Below are 17,539 nucleotides of genomic sequence, written 5' to 3'. Positions count from 1 at the left end.
GAGCAAATACTAATATAATAGAAAATTTATAGAACATAGAGGAAAGAGTAATTAAAATATTTTTTGGTAGAAATGGAAATGTACATGAATTTTACAAACAAGAAAATGTATTACAATAAAAAAAAATACATTATTTTATTAATCTGAATAACATATATGAGAAATTAAAATATTTTAATTTTAAAATTAAACATTTTTAGAAAAATTCAGTAATACGTAGCAATGATAGAGTATTAAACTCATAGGTATAAAAATAATATTGCCAAAATGTTATAAAACGGTTGGGCAAATGAATTTTGAATTTATTGGTAGGTAAGCCTACTAAAACTTATAATTTGTTACCATGAGGATTCAACGATTTGAATATAAAAACAAAAAAATAAGAAAGAGTTAATCAAATGGTTTAATACAGAAAATAAACTAAATGTCATGAAGTAATTCAGCTAAATCACAAATGTTTATATCAGATGATACTTTTGCACGTCTGTAATTTTTGTGTTTTTAAGGCCTGCATATAGACAGAGGCCTGCATTAGATCTCTGTGATAATCTGGGTTTTCACACTGATTTTGTATCATTTTTGTATACAGCCTAATAAATAAAAATATATATTTAGCAATTCCATCTTAAATAAAAATATATCTTCTGAAATAAGAAATCACAGTTTCTGCCAATAAATTACATATAAATATGAATATTTTGCAATTTTTTAACTTCTAACAAACAGTTTTTCCGATTGCAAATTTCAAAATGCTTTAAAACCCATATTCTCAGTTACAAACTGGTATTTGCTAATTAGTAAAAACTAAACTCTAAAGACTTTTGCTTTCTACATAAAAAAAATATATAATGAAACTTTGTATTTTAAAAGATTACCCTCATTTCTGATGTGTCTACAAGACAAAAAAGTTTAATTTAATTTCAAAGAATTCAGAAAAGTTACATTTCCTGGGTCACAGATGAAAAACTTCCCTCCCAATGAATATAATTTTTGACATCACATCAATGATCGTTCTTTCAGAACAAACTGATGAATCCTTCAGGTCTTTAAATGAACAACATCCTTTCCATTTATTAAATTATTGAGGTCATCGTTTTACCTTACTTCTGAATAGAAGTACATCTCTCACCCATCTAATGTTAGAAACATTACCAAAATCATGAGGCCACGTCCAGCTCAATCGAGTAGTGGGCGGCACTGGTTGAGAAAGGGCCTGCCATTTTTCAACCAATACCTAACCTCAAAGGTTAAGAGTTGTACTATTCTACAGCATAATCGCATAGTACTTTCTCTGTATTATTATTATAGTGTTCAACACATATACCGGTTTAAACATCACCTTGGTTTGGATATATAAAAGAAAAAAACAAATATATATAACATTACCTGACAACAACAGTGGTGAGTTGATCAGAGGTTGTTGAGGGTATCATTGGGGGAGCATGGCCATGGTGCTGCGGTGATATATCGCCACCAGGAGGTGTGGAAGCAGCAGCTCCCATCCTATCTGTCATGCGATCATCTCCACGCCAACAACTTCTTTGAAGTGCACATGGAATCAAGGCACCCAATATGTTCATACCCTCATTTCTGATGTGTCTGTAAGATAAAAAAAAAATCATTAATTTTATACATTCTCAGTTACACAAAAATATGTGCATAACTCAATAACGTATTACCATAATTAATCAAGAGTAACAATTTTACTATAAAGATTAATATACGTTACAACTTAAGTAACAATAACTGACACAGTAAGGTTATAATACAAATTCAATATTTTAAGCAACATTAACTGTATTTTTTTTAGATCCTTACAAGAAAAATTTAATACTAACAATAAGGAAAAAACAATCTGAATTATTATTCTGTCACAATAAGATTACTTCCAAAACATTTTGTTAAAATAGATGCTAGATATTTGCTGAAATTTAAATTATTCAAGTTCATTAAAGAACCTTATTAAAAAAGTATATGTTTGTTTACAGAAAAAGTTACATTGAAATTTATGTTATAAAAAATAAACAATTATACCATAAATAAATGCAAAGTGAGATAAGAATCTAATTAAAATCAGTGCTACCATGTAACTGGTAGAGATCAGTTCAAAGCATGAGCTGTAAAATAAAATTCTAGGTTTCTATAATGACTATTATTAATCATATCGTTTACTTGTATAATTAGCTATTACTATGGAATTAAAATGTTTCGAGGTTGTATAGAATTATGAATATTTATTTACTTTATACCAGATAAATTATCTGATATTTCTTCGGGTACTAGATTTTACCTATACTCAAAAAGAAGCCAACGGTCAAAAATGTCCAAAAAACTACTTCATACAAAAATTGTTTCAAATTTTATTTTTTGAGCATTACTTGATGTAAATACTTTACTAAAACATATCCCCATGAAATAAATTACAAAAAAAAACCATTCCCTCTAAATAAAGCAAAAAACTACCTACTTGAAACATTGAAATCTCTTTTATTAAAGTAGTTTTAAAATATTTTCTTATCTAAAGGAAAATTGATATCTTTCTGATTAATTATTTTTTTATTAAAGCAGAACCTGAGCACGTAAATTAATTTACTTATTTATTTATTATGAGAATCTGAGGAAACAAGAATATTTTTTTTTCATAAAGAGAAGGCTGTCAACCGGTAAATATTTCAAGTTAAATAACAGCAAACATTGTTAAAATTAATTTAGTAGTTCACATGCAGTTGCTGTAATTTACATTAAGTATTAGATATACTTGTTGTTACAGACCATTTATGTTAATCTCATGAAAAAGAACATAAACTTTACAGAGAAAGGCAAATCAGATTAATGAGCTAACATGATAATGAAAGTATCTACAAGGCATCATTTACTGAAAACAATGCTGTAATGAATTAAAAGTTATATTCAAACTAAAATAAAAGTATAAATTATAATAATCTTTCAGCCTGATTAATCTGAATGTGCTAAATAGTACAGTCTTTTTCCAACCAGGGCAAGATCTTCTGTAGTTACTTCATAAACCATGAGGCATTTGTTTTGGTCAGTTACCATACCTATAACTTATGCCCGAATTAATTAGTTCAACAAATTAAACTGACAATAATAAAGTTTCTTTCTGCTGTCCTAATTTATCAATCTCATACACCTTGGTCATGCTATATAATTTTTTTAATTAGGCCTAGCAACTACCAGTCATTTTTTAGTTTGGCTAACAGCTACTCACTAGCTGCTACAAAAATCCATTCCTCTGCACTCAATAATCTTGACTGCAGTCATGTATGGAGACCATAGAACTGACAACTTTTGAGGGTAGTTCTCATATTGTAGTACTTGACAGAAGTTATAAAACTTCAAAGACTTAAATTTACAAAGACATATGAAATCAATTTTAGTTTATTAGTACATATTTTTAAAGTTTTAATGTCTAATTTTACATAAAATGTCTATTAAACTTTCAAATAGGTATTCAATCATGTAAGAGAAAAATAATTTATTTACAGATAGTGGATAGAAAGGCCTACAGGTCCATTGAAATTAAAGTGGCAGCTCTAAACTAAAATCTTTTTCCTTTTTCGTCTCCAGGAATAACCGTCAGGTATTACTTCAGAGGATGAATGAGGAAGATATGTATGAGTGTAAGTGAAGTGTAGTTTCAGGTCAACCATTTCTGAGATGTGTGGTTAATTGAAACCCAACTACCAAAGAACACTGGTATCCATGATTTAGTATTCAAATCCGTATAAAAATAACTGTCTTCACTAGGACTTGAACGCTGGAACTCTCAACTTCCAAATCAGCTGATTAGCGAAGGTGTATTCACCACTAACCAACCTGGTGGGTTTTCGAAACTAAAATCTAGAGGCACAGAGGGTTTACAATTAATTGAAAAAAAGATAATCATAATCTGAAAGTATTCATGTGTTAAATTAAACAACACTTTGGTTATTAATAAGAATAATTACGAATCAGGGATATCAAACTGCTTAACTCTGATAAATCACTGAACATGAAATAATACTGAAACCGATACATTTTTTATAATTGAATAAACAGCCCACAGTGAATCTTACTTAAGAGAACAATACCCTTAACTGTACAAGAATTCATTTAACAAAAATCCTTTTAGGTTGACTAATGTGAGTGCTATATGTGGTACTCTCTAAATTCCTCCATCATTATTATATCTTTAAAAACGTGTTTTTTTTAGAATGCAGTTTAAAGAGATTAATTTGTGATATTCATATGAAAAACGTATCATTTTACTACTCTAGTGCTTAACACATCCCTCCAAGGTGCACCTATTGGTAAAGTTACTTCCAACAAAACATATTCCATGTTATTTATGTCCTGTACAGAGTTGCTGAGTAGCTTTAACATACAGTTCTTACTAATCAAGACAGGATTTTGTTTCCTAGAGTCAGCAGAAAATGTTGAGAACAACTATACGAATATCAACAAAAATCGGGAAAGGTGTCCAATATGCCTCCTACATGTAGTAAGGCTATATTATTTATTTGTAAATGAAATAAAACATAACAATGGTAAAATACGAAATTATAAAACCAATGATTAAAATAAATCAAAAATAATGAAAATGACAAATTTGATGTGGCATACTTCTTTAAAAAATGTAAAATACAACACAGCCTACAATGGAGGTAAAAAAATGAGAGTAGTAATAAAATTAAAATAAGTAACCTAATTGTTAACAAGAAATTGAGAAACACTTTTAGCATATTGCTCAAAAATAATGTAAGATCATTACTAAAGAATATCTAAAAATAAAACCTGATTTTCAGGCCATAAATACTTTATCTGGTACATCAGATGATAAATGCCATAAAAGATAATCACCAAATTCATCCAGGAGGAAATGAGTACAAAAAAGAAAACCTGTTAATATTAATACCATCAAATAAAAATTAAGCGCAGCTTGAGAAAATCTGTTAGCAAGTATTAATAATTCATATATTTTAGGGGTTTAAATTAAACACTGTTTTAATAAATACTGTTAATAGTTTAACTGTTAAGTATCTGCAGATTCTTGGACCGTTTGTAACAATTGTACTATTAAAAAACGTCTTTCTCACAGATAATGTATTTCTGCTTGTATGCCATCATATAATATTGTTAAATTAGCTTATTAAATTAAATAAAATCATTAATAGCTGAAAAGTGCATGTCAACAAAATGGATATTATATAGTACCTAGCCAAAATCAACGAACATAAAAAAAACCAACCTAAAAGAAAATTATCACCACCCATTAACATGAAATATAATCGGCAATATTCCATAAAATAAAATAAGCAATTAAGGAGTAGTATGGATATAAAGCCTACTTAGTAGTAACTCCAAAGCAACTTGTATTCACACTAACCAAATATGTAAACAAATCAATATCCCATGAACGAGAAGCAAAATTATTCGACTGAATAAACATTTCCCTTAAATTTTACTCGCCTTTGATTTTTAAAATGTATTTTAAACAGCAGAAGAGCTGGCTTACTCTTCGAGAAATGTTTTTAATAAGTAAATTCACCAACCATGTAAACACCCATAATAGCTGACCGCCATGTTTACATTTCCCACTTCCATATAAATTCGCAAAAGCGTTTCATATTTACACAGATTGCGATTAACTAACTGCACTCAAATGAATTATTTGGAAACTATCACGAAAAATTACGAAAAAGTAGCACCACTTCATACATGACAATAAACTAATAACAATTAACACTGTACTCGGTCATTCTCTGCCATGCAAAACGACAACATCAACCACCACTTCCACAGCTGATGATATCATGGTTCTATTCTATTACTAGAACGTTATACACAGACAATTATGTTTATCGATATTTTATATCTATTAAAAATTGACCTTTTTTATGTCATTTTACAATTTTTAACGATTTAAAAATAATGTAAATAATATATATTTTTAATTTTGTGCGTAAAAAATTGCGTTAATAGTAATTTTGTATTCTCTGTCGAAGCCCGATTTATCGGAAATGAAATTATAACAGCGTTCCATTATGAGCAAGTTTAATTTCAGTCAGAAAACAATTTACGGTTTTTGAAAAAAGCTATGGGTAATTTCAATCTTTGTCTAAGTTTTTCTGTTTTTGTTACTGTAAGGTTCTCTTAAATGAGATTTTCTTCTTCTCTCCAGCAAGAAGAAAAATAAAACATTGTTAAAATTGTTCTTTCAAATTTACTATTTACAATTCAATTAAGATTTCTGGGCCTTTCAAGATGATTGGAATTGTTCTAAAAAATTGTGGTGTTTCCACTAAAATGGTCTCTGTGGTGAAAAGAAATATGTCCACTAGTAGTTATACTGGACACGTATCAACACCAACAACAGTTCGTATGCCCTTTCAGGTATAAAAATTATGCAGTATAAAGAATAAAACTTTTAGGTGTTATATGTTATGTTTATTAGCATTAAAAACTAAATTCCATTCATACACTATATTGAGATTTGCTACATAGTTAATTGAATGAAAATTAGTTAACTTAATTCTGTTAAATTTTGTATGAAAGTAAATTTTACAACCTCTTGAACATAAAATGTACAAAAGTGGAACAGTGTTTATTACATAACATGCTGTAATACACAATATATGCACAACAAAATCCAGAATTCCATATTGCCACAAGTACTTTAGTTGTAACTTCCTGAATATTAAAATCCCCATAAATTTTCATTTACTAACATTTTTTCTTATAACAATCATATTTTTCATACTGTCATTATTCATGATTATATTTTGAAAAAAAAACATGAATTTTAAATGTAATTTACTTAAATTACTTGTAATTTCTTCAGTCTGGATTCCTACAAAAAAATTTTATAAATATTTATACTAAAATAGACTGATTTATACATTTATTGCTTAACAGGACAGTTTTATAAGTAGCCATACAAAAAATAATATAAATATTTTAGTTGCCCTAATAAATAATAATGTGGAATCTTAGATTAGTAAGATTCAATCTTGGTAATTGTAGTACTACTTTTTGTCATAACATTCTAGACCTTGAAAAAAAAACTGCTTTCACTTTCCTTATGAACATTCTCCTTCCAGAATCATTCTCATTATTTTTTCAAATATCGCAATTTGTGTAAAAGTGGTTGTAGAAGGATTTTACTGGTAACTGAATTAGAAATTTTTGATTTTATTTTACTTGAATGTTAAATAATAGCAATTAAACTGCAAATGAAATATATTTGTGGAAAATTTTGTTTGATTGTATTTTTATGCAACTTTATCTATTAAATCTCTAAAACTTAACATACAAAAGAAAATAATTTGCATTACGCAAGGTAAATTCTTTTAACCATTTTAGAAATTAATCAATTCTCGTTTTAAAAACGGCCCTTCCATTCAATATTTTTCAGTTTATAAAACAGAAGTTGACTGTTTGCCACATTTAAATTGCCCATTCATTCAAAATTTTCTGACCAGTTTATTTTAAAATATATCCAAATAGAGATGACTTTAAATTAACATTAATTAATAATACAATCTTATGTTGTATTAAATTTGTTACATTTTTAATGCAACACATGAATTTAATATATGAATTGTAGATCTCAGAATATAGATCTCATGAAACATATAGATCTCATTTTTTAATGAGAACTTTGCATTTTATTTCTTTGAATCTTTTCCACTATAGGACTACACAGCTTAAACATATTTCTATATATATCTGGTATTAAAATTACTATATAAGCAGTAATTAAGTTAATTAGTTGGTTAACAAGCAAACTGAGTGTAGGTTGTTTGGATTGTTGATTCTACGTATTGACAAATCATTCATGTACCAACATAACATTCCATGCTCACTAATCTGGTCTAATTGCATTATATGCAAATTACATAAAACTTAACAAAAGTGATATTTAATTAAATCAATTTATTTCATTATTGGGAAAAGTTTTAAGCTCGTGATCTATAGTGGAAAAGTCAGTTTTCTTATCTTTCAGTACTCTTTCATTGACTTTTCTTGAAATTTCATTTTTTTTCTGAAACCAAATTTTCTTAATTTAGATTTTTTAATTTATGAAAATTACTTTCTATTTAATTTAATTTTTTCTAATTGGTTTGCCTAGCATTTTTTCCACCACCACCCCATTCGGTTGTCCTAAAGCACTGAATGTCCATGCCACAAACAGCCACTGTGCCTTTTGTGGCCATTTATTTATTTTCAATAAATTAAAAATTATTCCATCAAGGACGGCAATTCACTGACATGCCTAGGTTGCTGAGTGCCAGCAAGTACTACCTGTCCACCATATTATAGCGCTTGGAGCTATATTTGATTGATGGCCAGCCATTTCTCGAGGGTAGCTTCCTACAGCAAGTGGTAGGAGTCGCTACTGATGCTGGTTGAACAGAGCAATGGCATCAAGGAACCCCCACACGGTCTGCAGCTCTCACCACATTGACTCGCCGCTTATGAGTGGCCAATTTTCCCCTTGACCTTTGTTTTACCGGGTGGCCTGAGTTCTGCCCCCTCCCTAAAAGATCTGGGCAGTTAAACATTGTGTGTTCATTCGCCTGGACCTCCCCGCAGACTTACAGCTCATCAGCTGCCAGGTGGAACTGAAATAAATATTTGTTCAAATTCGCGTGGTTTGAGAGCACTTTTTACACTTGTTGCCCTTAAAAATGAACCTGAGGCATACTATTCCCCCCAAGTCCTATATAAATCTATACAAGGCCTACCCTTAGTTGTAGCGTGCCATTCTTGTTGCAATGATTCCATCGCGAGGCTGTGAAGCCTCCTCCACAGGCGGTATATGGGGAACTGTTCACAATTTAGAACTGGTGCATTGCAATCACTGTTCTGCTCTGGTACAGGACTGGCTTGAATTTGCATCCCAAATACCTTGACCTTTCTACCTCTGCAATTTCCACATGACTACCTGAACTTTCACCACTAATCAATTGTGAGAGCCTTTCCCAGTACAGAGCACACCGTGCACACGATTAAGGCTCTGCACTAGGAACTGCTTAAATTTTGAATAATTGCTAGTTTTTTCCAACCTATAAAAGTAATACTTTTTAAGACACTTTTGTAACCATGTACAAATGACAGCCTGTAATCCTTCGAGCAATCCTCCTAAACATGTGCATGCTGCTACTTTCCTAATGTGGTTGCTAAACAGCAACTTCTCATCAAACAAAACCTAGGTACACCTAGGTACACCTAGGTACTTAGGTTATTTTTTCTAGTATCTTTCACACTTACTTTCCTAGATTATTCCTCGCAAAAGCTCAGTTATCAATCCTGTAATAATAAATCTGTAGATTTGATCAGCAGTTATCTCTATAAAAATAGGATTGAATATTTTCTGGTGCTTATTCATTAGTCCTTGTTCATTACACTTTTCACTCTTTATGATTGTGTGAACTAGTGGCAAGATGGATATCACTACTCTATACTTAGATTTCATTGGGATCACAGCCAAGAGCAGACAGGTAATGGTGTTAATCATTTCATGATTTGTAACAGTGACTTTACATAAAAGCCCCTGAGAAAGGAGTGTTGGATGTACAAGTATTGTTTTAAGATTTTCATTTGAAGTCTTATTACTGTAACATTATATGCTGTGAAAGATTATGCATAGACTTCTGAAGTATTTAAATTAACAAAATTGCAAGACAAAAAACAATTTTGTTTTGCATCTGCTTTTAAAGTTTAATTCGGTATATAATTTTTTCAAGAAAGGGCTTGAAGTCCTAACTAGTGTTTATTTACTCTTTATACTGTGCATTTAATCTTAAACTTGTAGTCAGAACATAGTCTTTATCCAAAGATAATAGAATAACAATTTGTAAAATGAAAAATAATCTTGTTATAAAACTATTTTGTAAGCTAATCAATAAGCAATTCAAGAACTGAAAATTTTGTTCATTTTAACTTTTTCTTTTTTATAGCAAAAACTGTTGATGGGGGGAGGATGTATGTTGGCTGCATTTATATTTCCAATTTTTGTTCTTACCAATTTGCAATATTATAATGGTTCCAAACAAAAATGATATGCTTATACTTAAATAATTCATCTATGAAATATCTAATCTGATTGTTTAATAGTTTGATTGTTTAATAAATTACAAATGAGATAAAAATTACTGTTGTATTATTTCTTTTCTTGTATTTTTTTTTACAAATATTTACAACTCAAAACTAGTGGTCTGGTTTCCAAAGATGGTATCTATATTTGAATGTAGACCAAATCCAGCTGAACTGACTACTTTTGTTCAAATCTACTTATTTTTTTCCATTTAAGTAAATTTTAGTACTGTAACTGTATGAAGGTTTCATTTGGATTTGAATACTAGATATGGATACCATATTCTTTGGTGGTTCAGTTTCAATTAACCAGGAACTGTTGACCAGAGTTTATTCAAGACATTTACAAATACAGTTCCTGGTTAATTGAAACTGAACCACCAAAGAATATGGTATCCATATCTAGTATTCAAATCCAAATGAAACCTTCAAAATGAGCTAATTTATGAACTTGATAGGTTTTTAAAAATTGTATGGAAATAAGAAAGTTTTTTTTCTATAATTTTGAAGTTATATCTTTATTGACCACATAGGAGCATCGGAGTGATATTGGCACTTATTCTATTAAATGGAGGGATAACAAGGTAAGTAGTAATTATTTCATAAATAACATTTTTACTTGTTCCCAAATAAAATTTCAATCTTGCACAGCTTTGCAGCTTGCTTGGATCTGTCACGTGAGAAATCAGGCCCCCATGATCATTGTTTTATACAATTATATACAAAAAAATTGTACATACTTTACAAATGAAATGTGTATTTGCAGATAAATTTTGTTAAATAAATTAGAAAATTGCTAAATTTGAGAGAACTTGTAGGTTATTCTCATGATGTTCAAATTCATGTCCTTTGGTGGTTATATAACCAATCTGAAAAAATGGCAAATTGTTTTTTGTGACTGCAAATGATCGTTTTTATGCCACTTCAATAACCATCAATGATGTTGAAATGAAATAAATTTTTAAGAAATTCTACTCTTCATTGAACAAAAGTCCTCTTATAAACAATGGAATAGAAATAGCTTTTTCAGAGGATATTTATACAATTTATCATTAATGAAGTAACTGATGTGCTATTTGCAACTGATATGCACCACATAACTTGAATATGCTAACTTTGGAATTTGCTAATCTCATTTTACAAGAACAGAATTTAGTATTTTGTGAATTATATGGTGTGGATGAATTTTAGTAAAATATTTTAAGTGGTAAAAAAAAAAATTTAAGGATTGTTTCAAATTGGATTGAGAAAACAATTAGAATTTTTAATAACAAATAATTTCAATTCCCAGGTAGGTAGAAAGTTAATTACTAATTACTTTAATTACTAAAGGAATTGCCTGATAATTAACTTATATTGGTAAATTATAGCAATTTAAGTTAATTGAAAGAATTTAATATTTATGTTAACATTTAATGTGGCTTCAGATTGTTTTCAATGAACAGTTCATTAAATTGAATTTCTTCAGCTTTTATTTCGGATTTGTGTTAAGCATCGTTAGATGATTACAAAAATACACAAATGGGCCCAAATTTAAAATTTTGTAATCGGTACGCAATAACTGTGTAAGCCTATAAAGTTAAAACGTGATTTTATAAATCAATTTTGTAAATCAAGTGTAAGATCCCAAAATAGCGCCACTTTGGTGCAAATCAGATTTAAGTAATAACGTCATATGATAAGTCAAACAATAATGCTCAAATACAATAAACATGAAATATATAAAATGAGTTAAATAGAAGTTACGAGATTTTAGAAAAAAATATTTGAGAATGTTCGTAAGGAAAAATCTTACTAGACTTTTCATTGATAACCGGTGATATATAAAATTTTAATTTAAAATAAAATCCTTTAGACTTTAATAAATTTTAATTCCAAAATATAAAGAGTAGCATAGGTACGTTGGTACCACTAATTTCTCTGAACAGATTCTGCGGTCTACCAGCTACTGGTTAATGCTTGGTTAAAAGTTATTTAATTTCAGAATGTTAAACGGTGCTTTAATTAAATCTGTAAATCTTGCTGGCAGAAATGTGTTATGTGCACAAAGGAGGAATATAGTTTATTCTCCTCCCCTTAGGAGAATGCCTTTTGCGGTAAGCCATTTTATATGACCTTGTCTGATATTGTAGTATGGTTTTCATCCCTAATTGTCTTATTTTAAAATAGTTACAATTTAGTTTTCTGCAGAGGAAGTAAAGTTAGTTTTCTCTGGAAATAAGAGGGTCTCTGGAAATAATAGAGGAGTTTTCAATCTGGGAAGGAATTCTATGTAGGGTGAAGTACATGTACTGTACAGGTATTTGTAATAAAGTCCTTTTTTTGTTTGAGAAAAAGGTTACGAATAGAAATAATTTTAGGTTAGCTACAAATAGGCTTAAAATATCATTATGGAACTCCATGTAAAAGATTTGCACCGGATGATACGCGTAGATTCGTGTGTAGGGTGGGAGACCAGCCTTATTTCATGCTACTTTATATTTATAGAAAGTGCTACAATTATATTTTTTTACTTACATAATAATTACGTTATAGCCAATTTCGTAATTGTTAATTAGTTTTTGATTGAAAAATACTAGTACCAAATTTTGTAATAAAATGTTTTAACTTCAAAAGATTTTTTCCGAAATTCGTGCTGCAAATCAGACAATGGTCATAATATTGACAAAACATTTCATTGTAAAATTTAATTAATTTTCCATTACAAAAGCTTGTATTTAAAAGACAAAATATGGTACATCTGTGTGAAAACATATCTCAGAAAATCTGTTTTAAAATTAATGCTTTATTTAAACAACTATTTTTATACCAATGAATAACAGAAATAATTTGTGGGGAAATAACACGAAACATCTTCTTTTTCAGAGGTTTTTCAGTGGTTTCAGAGGCTACAACAGAAAAAGATGTTTTGTGTTATTTCCCCACAAATTATTTCTGTTATTCATTGGTATAAAAATATTGTTTAAATAAAGAATTAATTTTAAAGAAACCACTAAGGTATTACTAAAGAAGGTTGAATGATAATGATCAGGTCTGCCATTCCCGAGATGGGTGATTAACACCCAACCACCAAAGAACATCAGTATCTCAGATCTAGTTAATAAGTATTCAAATCCCATATAAAAGTAACTGCCATTTAAAGTATCTGCATTTTTGTAGCTATTTTAAATAGTTGATTTAAAAAAAAAAAATTAACAATGTGGACACCCATTACTGACATTAAGCTTATGCAAACCTCACTGAAATATTTGTCTTTTTATCATTGCCGTTGCACTACTGTATGCTAACAATTGGCATGAATACTCTAAATCAAGGCATTGATATCTAGGGCAATTTTTTTAGTTATAATACAAATTGATTTGAGAAGACAAAACCATAATTAATACTGTACTACTCTTTTAGAGTATCTGTGCCATTTAGACTCAAATGCAGAAGAGATAAAAGCCTTCAAAAAGTAAATTTGGGTGCTTCACAATTGCTCTATATTAATTTATTTGTAGCCAAATAATTGGTATTTGGTGTGCTTGGTACTTATCCTGCCACCACCCCATCCGGTCGCTCTAAAGCATAAACTGAATGTCTGAAGTATGATTGAAACTGCAACTGAGCCTCAAACAATTTAGCGACCAGTATCCTAACATAGCTCCTAGAGCTTGCCTAACAGTGTGAGCGGACTAAGCGTAGTGCCATACACCACTGGCTTGTCACCACTTGTCATACATTTGCTAAAATTGGTAGGTGCACCTTGTCAACTACTAAAAATAATAAGCTGCCTAAGTCACTGAATGCCAGCAAATACCTGTCCAACATTTTATGGTGCTTGGAGCCCATAATAGGCTGGTGGTCAGCCATACTCAGGGTTAGCTTTCCATAACAATGGTAAGTTTCCCTTAAGTAAACTACAGATGCCAGTTGAACAAAGCAACTGCATCTAGGAATTGCCACACGGTTCGGTAATATGGCTCTCACCACATTGACTCGCTGCTTGTGAATGGCCAATTTTCCCCTTAAGTTCTAGGGTGGCCTGGTCTCTGGCCCATCCAAGAGCAGGGCACCTGTTGTTTAAAAATGTTGCTTTAAAAATGAGCTCAAAGCATACCATCCCCCCCAGATCCTGTATAAATTTATACAAGGATATTCCCATAGTTGTGGTGCCCCATTCCAGCTGTCATGCTTTCATTGTCAGGCTTTGTAGCCTCTTCTGCAGGCAGGAGATGAGCAACTGAATGAAATATAGATCTGGTGCATTGTGATTACTGTTTCGCTGCGGTACTGGCCCGGCTCAAAACCACATCCCAAATATCTTTGCCTTTCGGCCTCTTTGCAATCTCTTCAGCATTCTACACCATGAATCCACTAAACTTCACCACTAAATCAATTTGGAGAGTCTTTTCCAATATGGTGGTAGCCTCATAGGAGGTTGTTTTAAAAATACCAGTGCATACAATTAAGGCTCTGCACTGGGCATTCCTTGAATTTTGAAGTACTCTATTCATATCCAACTTATGCGCCTAAACGGGCACTGCGTATGAGGTGATGCTTTCAAAGACCACTTTGGTATACCATGTTCATTTGACGGCATAATCTTTCCGAACAATCCTCCTAAGTTTGTGCATCACTAAAATGGCGTTCACTGCTACTTTCCTAATGTGGTTGCTATACAGCAACTTCTCATCAAACAAAACACCTAGGTACTTAAGAATTCTAGCCCGGCTGATTACACAGCCTTTTGCTTAATATGGGGGTTGCAACTGTATGACAATTTGCTGTATCCTTGAGAAGCATAAACTTCATCTTGGGCATAGAAATCTTTAAACTTTGAATATGCATGCAGCCCTCTGTGGTTGACAAGGCCGCCTGCACCCAGTCTTTTAGCTGTGGTCGTGAATTACCATGAACTAAAAGGAGACGGTCATCTTTGAAAGCCTGGGCTGCGATCCCGTCTGAAAATATCAGTCCCAGAAATCCATTGAATACCAGGTTCCACAGCAGGGAATGAGCATTCACAGCTGAGAATGGAACCCTGTGGACTTTCCCTGGTAATGGATTTTTCCACAACTGAGCCGTACATACGGTTAGACAAATAGTCACATACCACGGCCTCCAGGGTTATGGAATATGTGGCGTTCCAACTCATAGAGGACAGAATTCCAACACAGGCACTTTCCACCTCGGCAATAGCATTTAAGATACTCAGTGCCAACCCCTTTCATGAAGCCATACTGGCTGGCCTTGATTTAGAAAACGTTCACCTCAGTGTTTTCCCAGAGACATTCCACAACCAACCTTTCAAGCAACTTGCCGATTACCAGCAAGAGGCTGATGAGTCGATAACTGCCGATGTCGCTAGGATCCTTTCCTGGTTTTAAGAGTACCCTCACCAAAGCCACTTTTGAACAAGTCTGGAAGCAGCCCCGGCTTAGGCACCCTGAGAACAGCCTGCCAAGCTGCTTTCTTATGACAAGCAGATGGAATAATATATCCGGGTCAAGTTGGTCAATCCCCGGTGCCTTTTACAGTGCCATTCGAGAAACCACTCTGTGTATATCTATGGGATCAACAGCCTGTACACCTGCTGTAATGCTGACCTCTGCTTCTCTCTTGGAATATCTGGAAACAGAGTATTCAGGAACACCTGGTAAGTTGCCACAGATGTTAGTGTGGTCATGACCACCGAACCTATATCAAACACCGGACAGCACTTGCAATGGCTTTGGCCAACTTGCGCATGGAGTCTTGCCATAACTTGACTATGGCTTCCTGGATGGCCTGAACATACACATTACAGGTGCTCCAGTAGATGACAGCGCGCATGTCATCAATGATGATCCTCGTTAGGGGTTCACCTAAGGGTTCATCTATTGGCTGAGGTTGCCGTAGGACCCTATCGCAGCCAGTCTTGATGGCCTGGCCAAATTGTTTAGCCATCAATTCCACCTCCTAAATAATTGGCATGTTTGATTGAGTTTAAATAGTATGAACACAAAATTGTTGTGTAGGAAAATGTGTCTGTAAATATCCCATTTGCTCTTCCATTAAAGCATATGATTGTTCCTTCAAGGCCTCGCAGAATAAAACATTGAGACAGATTTATTGGGCAGAATTAAAAGTGAAATGTTAAAAAAAAGAACCTTTTTCAGTAGTCTGGTACTACTACTTTTTAAAAAAAAAATAAATTATATAATTTATTAATAAGTTGCATATAATTTGTATATTTAACATTAATTAGATGAGGTTAGCGAGTGTAGGTTATGTTGATATACATACGATTCATCATTACATGGAATTAACATAATCTAATAATATTTAAACTAAATGCAGTAATGTTTAATTGTTATTTTACATTGATTAAAATGAAATATTTGATTTTTTTAATTATTTTTGAAAAAAAGTGGTATCCACTGCCGAAAAAAGGTCAATAAAAAAAAAAATTAAAGGAAATGGTATTTCTAAAACTGTTAGAATTTTTGCTAGATATCTTTTATATTTTATAATTTTTTTTTCAGCAAAAACTTATAATTGGCAGTGCAATGGTTTTAAGTGGATACATTGTTCCAGCTTATATTCTTGTAAATTTAAAATACTACAACAAGAGTGCAGTTGAAGAATAATTTGCTATTATAGCAAATTATTTCTATTAGAAATTGTAGATTATAGTACGTAATTTAACTAATTTGTTAACTGTATGTTTATATATTTCTGTTATCATTGTAATTTTATTAAAGATAAATAAATTACAATGTTGATTTATTTTTTGTTTTGTCATTTTTTTAAAATCATGTATTGGTCATTGAGAAAACATTATAAAAAACTATGGTACTGTATTTTTTGAAAGATAGTGAGGGTAATTTGTTGTATTATCTGTACTTTTTTTTACGCCCACTAAATGTAGCTATTTATGAAAATTGTTATTTTGATATTTTTTTTAGCTTTAATATTAATATATTGAATTATTATAAAATGAAGTACATAAATTTTATTTCATTAATAACTTCTGATTTTTTTATTGTTATTGAATTATTATTTATTGTAAAAAATTTGTACAAGCTGAGGTTAATAATTACTAAACCAATACATTTAAGTTAAAAAAAAGGAGAAGAAATTGAATTTGAACCCATGTTCCTTCCCCTTGTAAGACAGATATTTCATTAATTAAAATCTTATTTGGCTGTAACTCTGGAATCAATAAAAATAAGTACCACTTATGATATATTTTTGAAAAGCTTTCAATCGGGACTTATTACTGTAGATAATGAAATTTTGTGTTTTTTTACACTTTTGGTTCAGTTGATTGCAATCAAAAGGGGAGTGGTGCACAACTGGATGTTAACAGTACTAAATCCATAATTTCAACTTCCTACAGCTAATCATTTTTGAGTTGCACATATATAAGTATCTACAGATGAAACTAGTCAAAATGGATATTTTCATTGAAATCTGA

The 17,539-nt window shown here is 31.1% G+C and overlaps 2 protein-coding genes across 4 annotated transcripts in view; one reads left to right on the top strand and one right to left on the bottom strand.

The window, feature by feature from the left end:
* Window positions 1-5,794, bottom strand: part of LOC142327334 (BTB/POZ domain-containing protein 7) — a 59,776-nt gene extending 53,982 nt beyond the window's left edge. The window contains exons 1-2 of one of the 3 annotated variants that reach the window (XM_075370279.1): window positions 5,387-5,794; window positions 1,387-1,599 (exon numbers count right to left, since the gene is read on the bottom strand). In XM_075370279.1, coding sequence (XP_075226394.1) covers window positions 1,387-1,580 — 194 coding nt within the window. In that variant the 5' untranslated portion in view covers window positions 1,581-1,599; window positions 5,387-5,794. The remainder of the gene's footprint in view (window positions 1-1,386; window positions 1,600-5,386) is intronic. The other 2 variants (XM_075370278.1, XM_075370280.1) reach the window with 2 other exon arrangements.
* Window positions 5,795-11,988: 6,194 nt separating this feature from the next.
* Window positions 11,989-16,848, top strand: COX8 (Cytochrome c oxidase subunit 8). Its single transcript, XM_075371497.1, has 2 exons — window positions 11,989-12,194; window positions 16,605-16,848. Exons 1-2 carry the CDS (start codon window positions 12,084-12,086, stop codon window positions 16,707-16,709), a joined length of 216 nt encoding a protein of 71 aa, XP_075227612.1. The 5' UTR covers window positions 11,989-12,083; the 3' UTR covers window positions 16,710-16,848.
* Window positions 16,849-17,539: the final 691 nt, after the last annotated feature.

This window comes from Lycorma delicatula, chromosome 7 (genome assembly GCF_047948215.1).
Source record: "Lycorma delicatula isolate Av1 chromosome 7, ASM4794821v1, whole genome shotgun sequence".
Lineage (NCBI taxonomy): Eukaryota > Metazoa > Arthropoda > Insecta > Hemiptera > Fulgoridae > Lycorma > Lycorma delicatula.
This window is presented reverse-complemented; position numbering and strand designations above follow the sequence as displayed.

Bases quoted from the DNA above. Each gene is read 5' to 3' on its own strand.
- COX8 (XM_075371497.1), top strand. From the start codon at position 12,084: ATGTTAAACGGTGCTTTAATTAAATCTGTAAATCTTGCTGGCAGAAAT. The intron at 12,195-16,604 runs GTAAGCCATTTT...TTTTTTTTTCAG, and splicing joins TTAGGAGAATGCCTTTTGCG to CAAAAACTTATAATTGGCAG.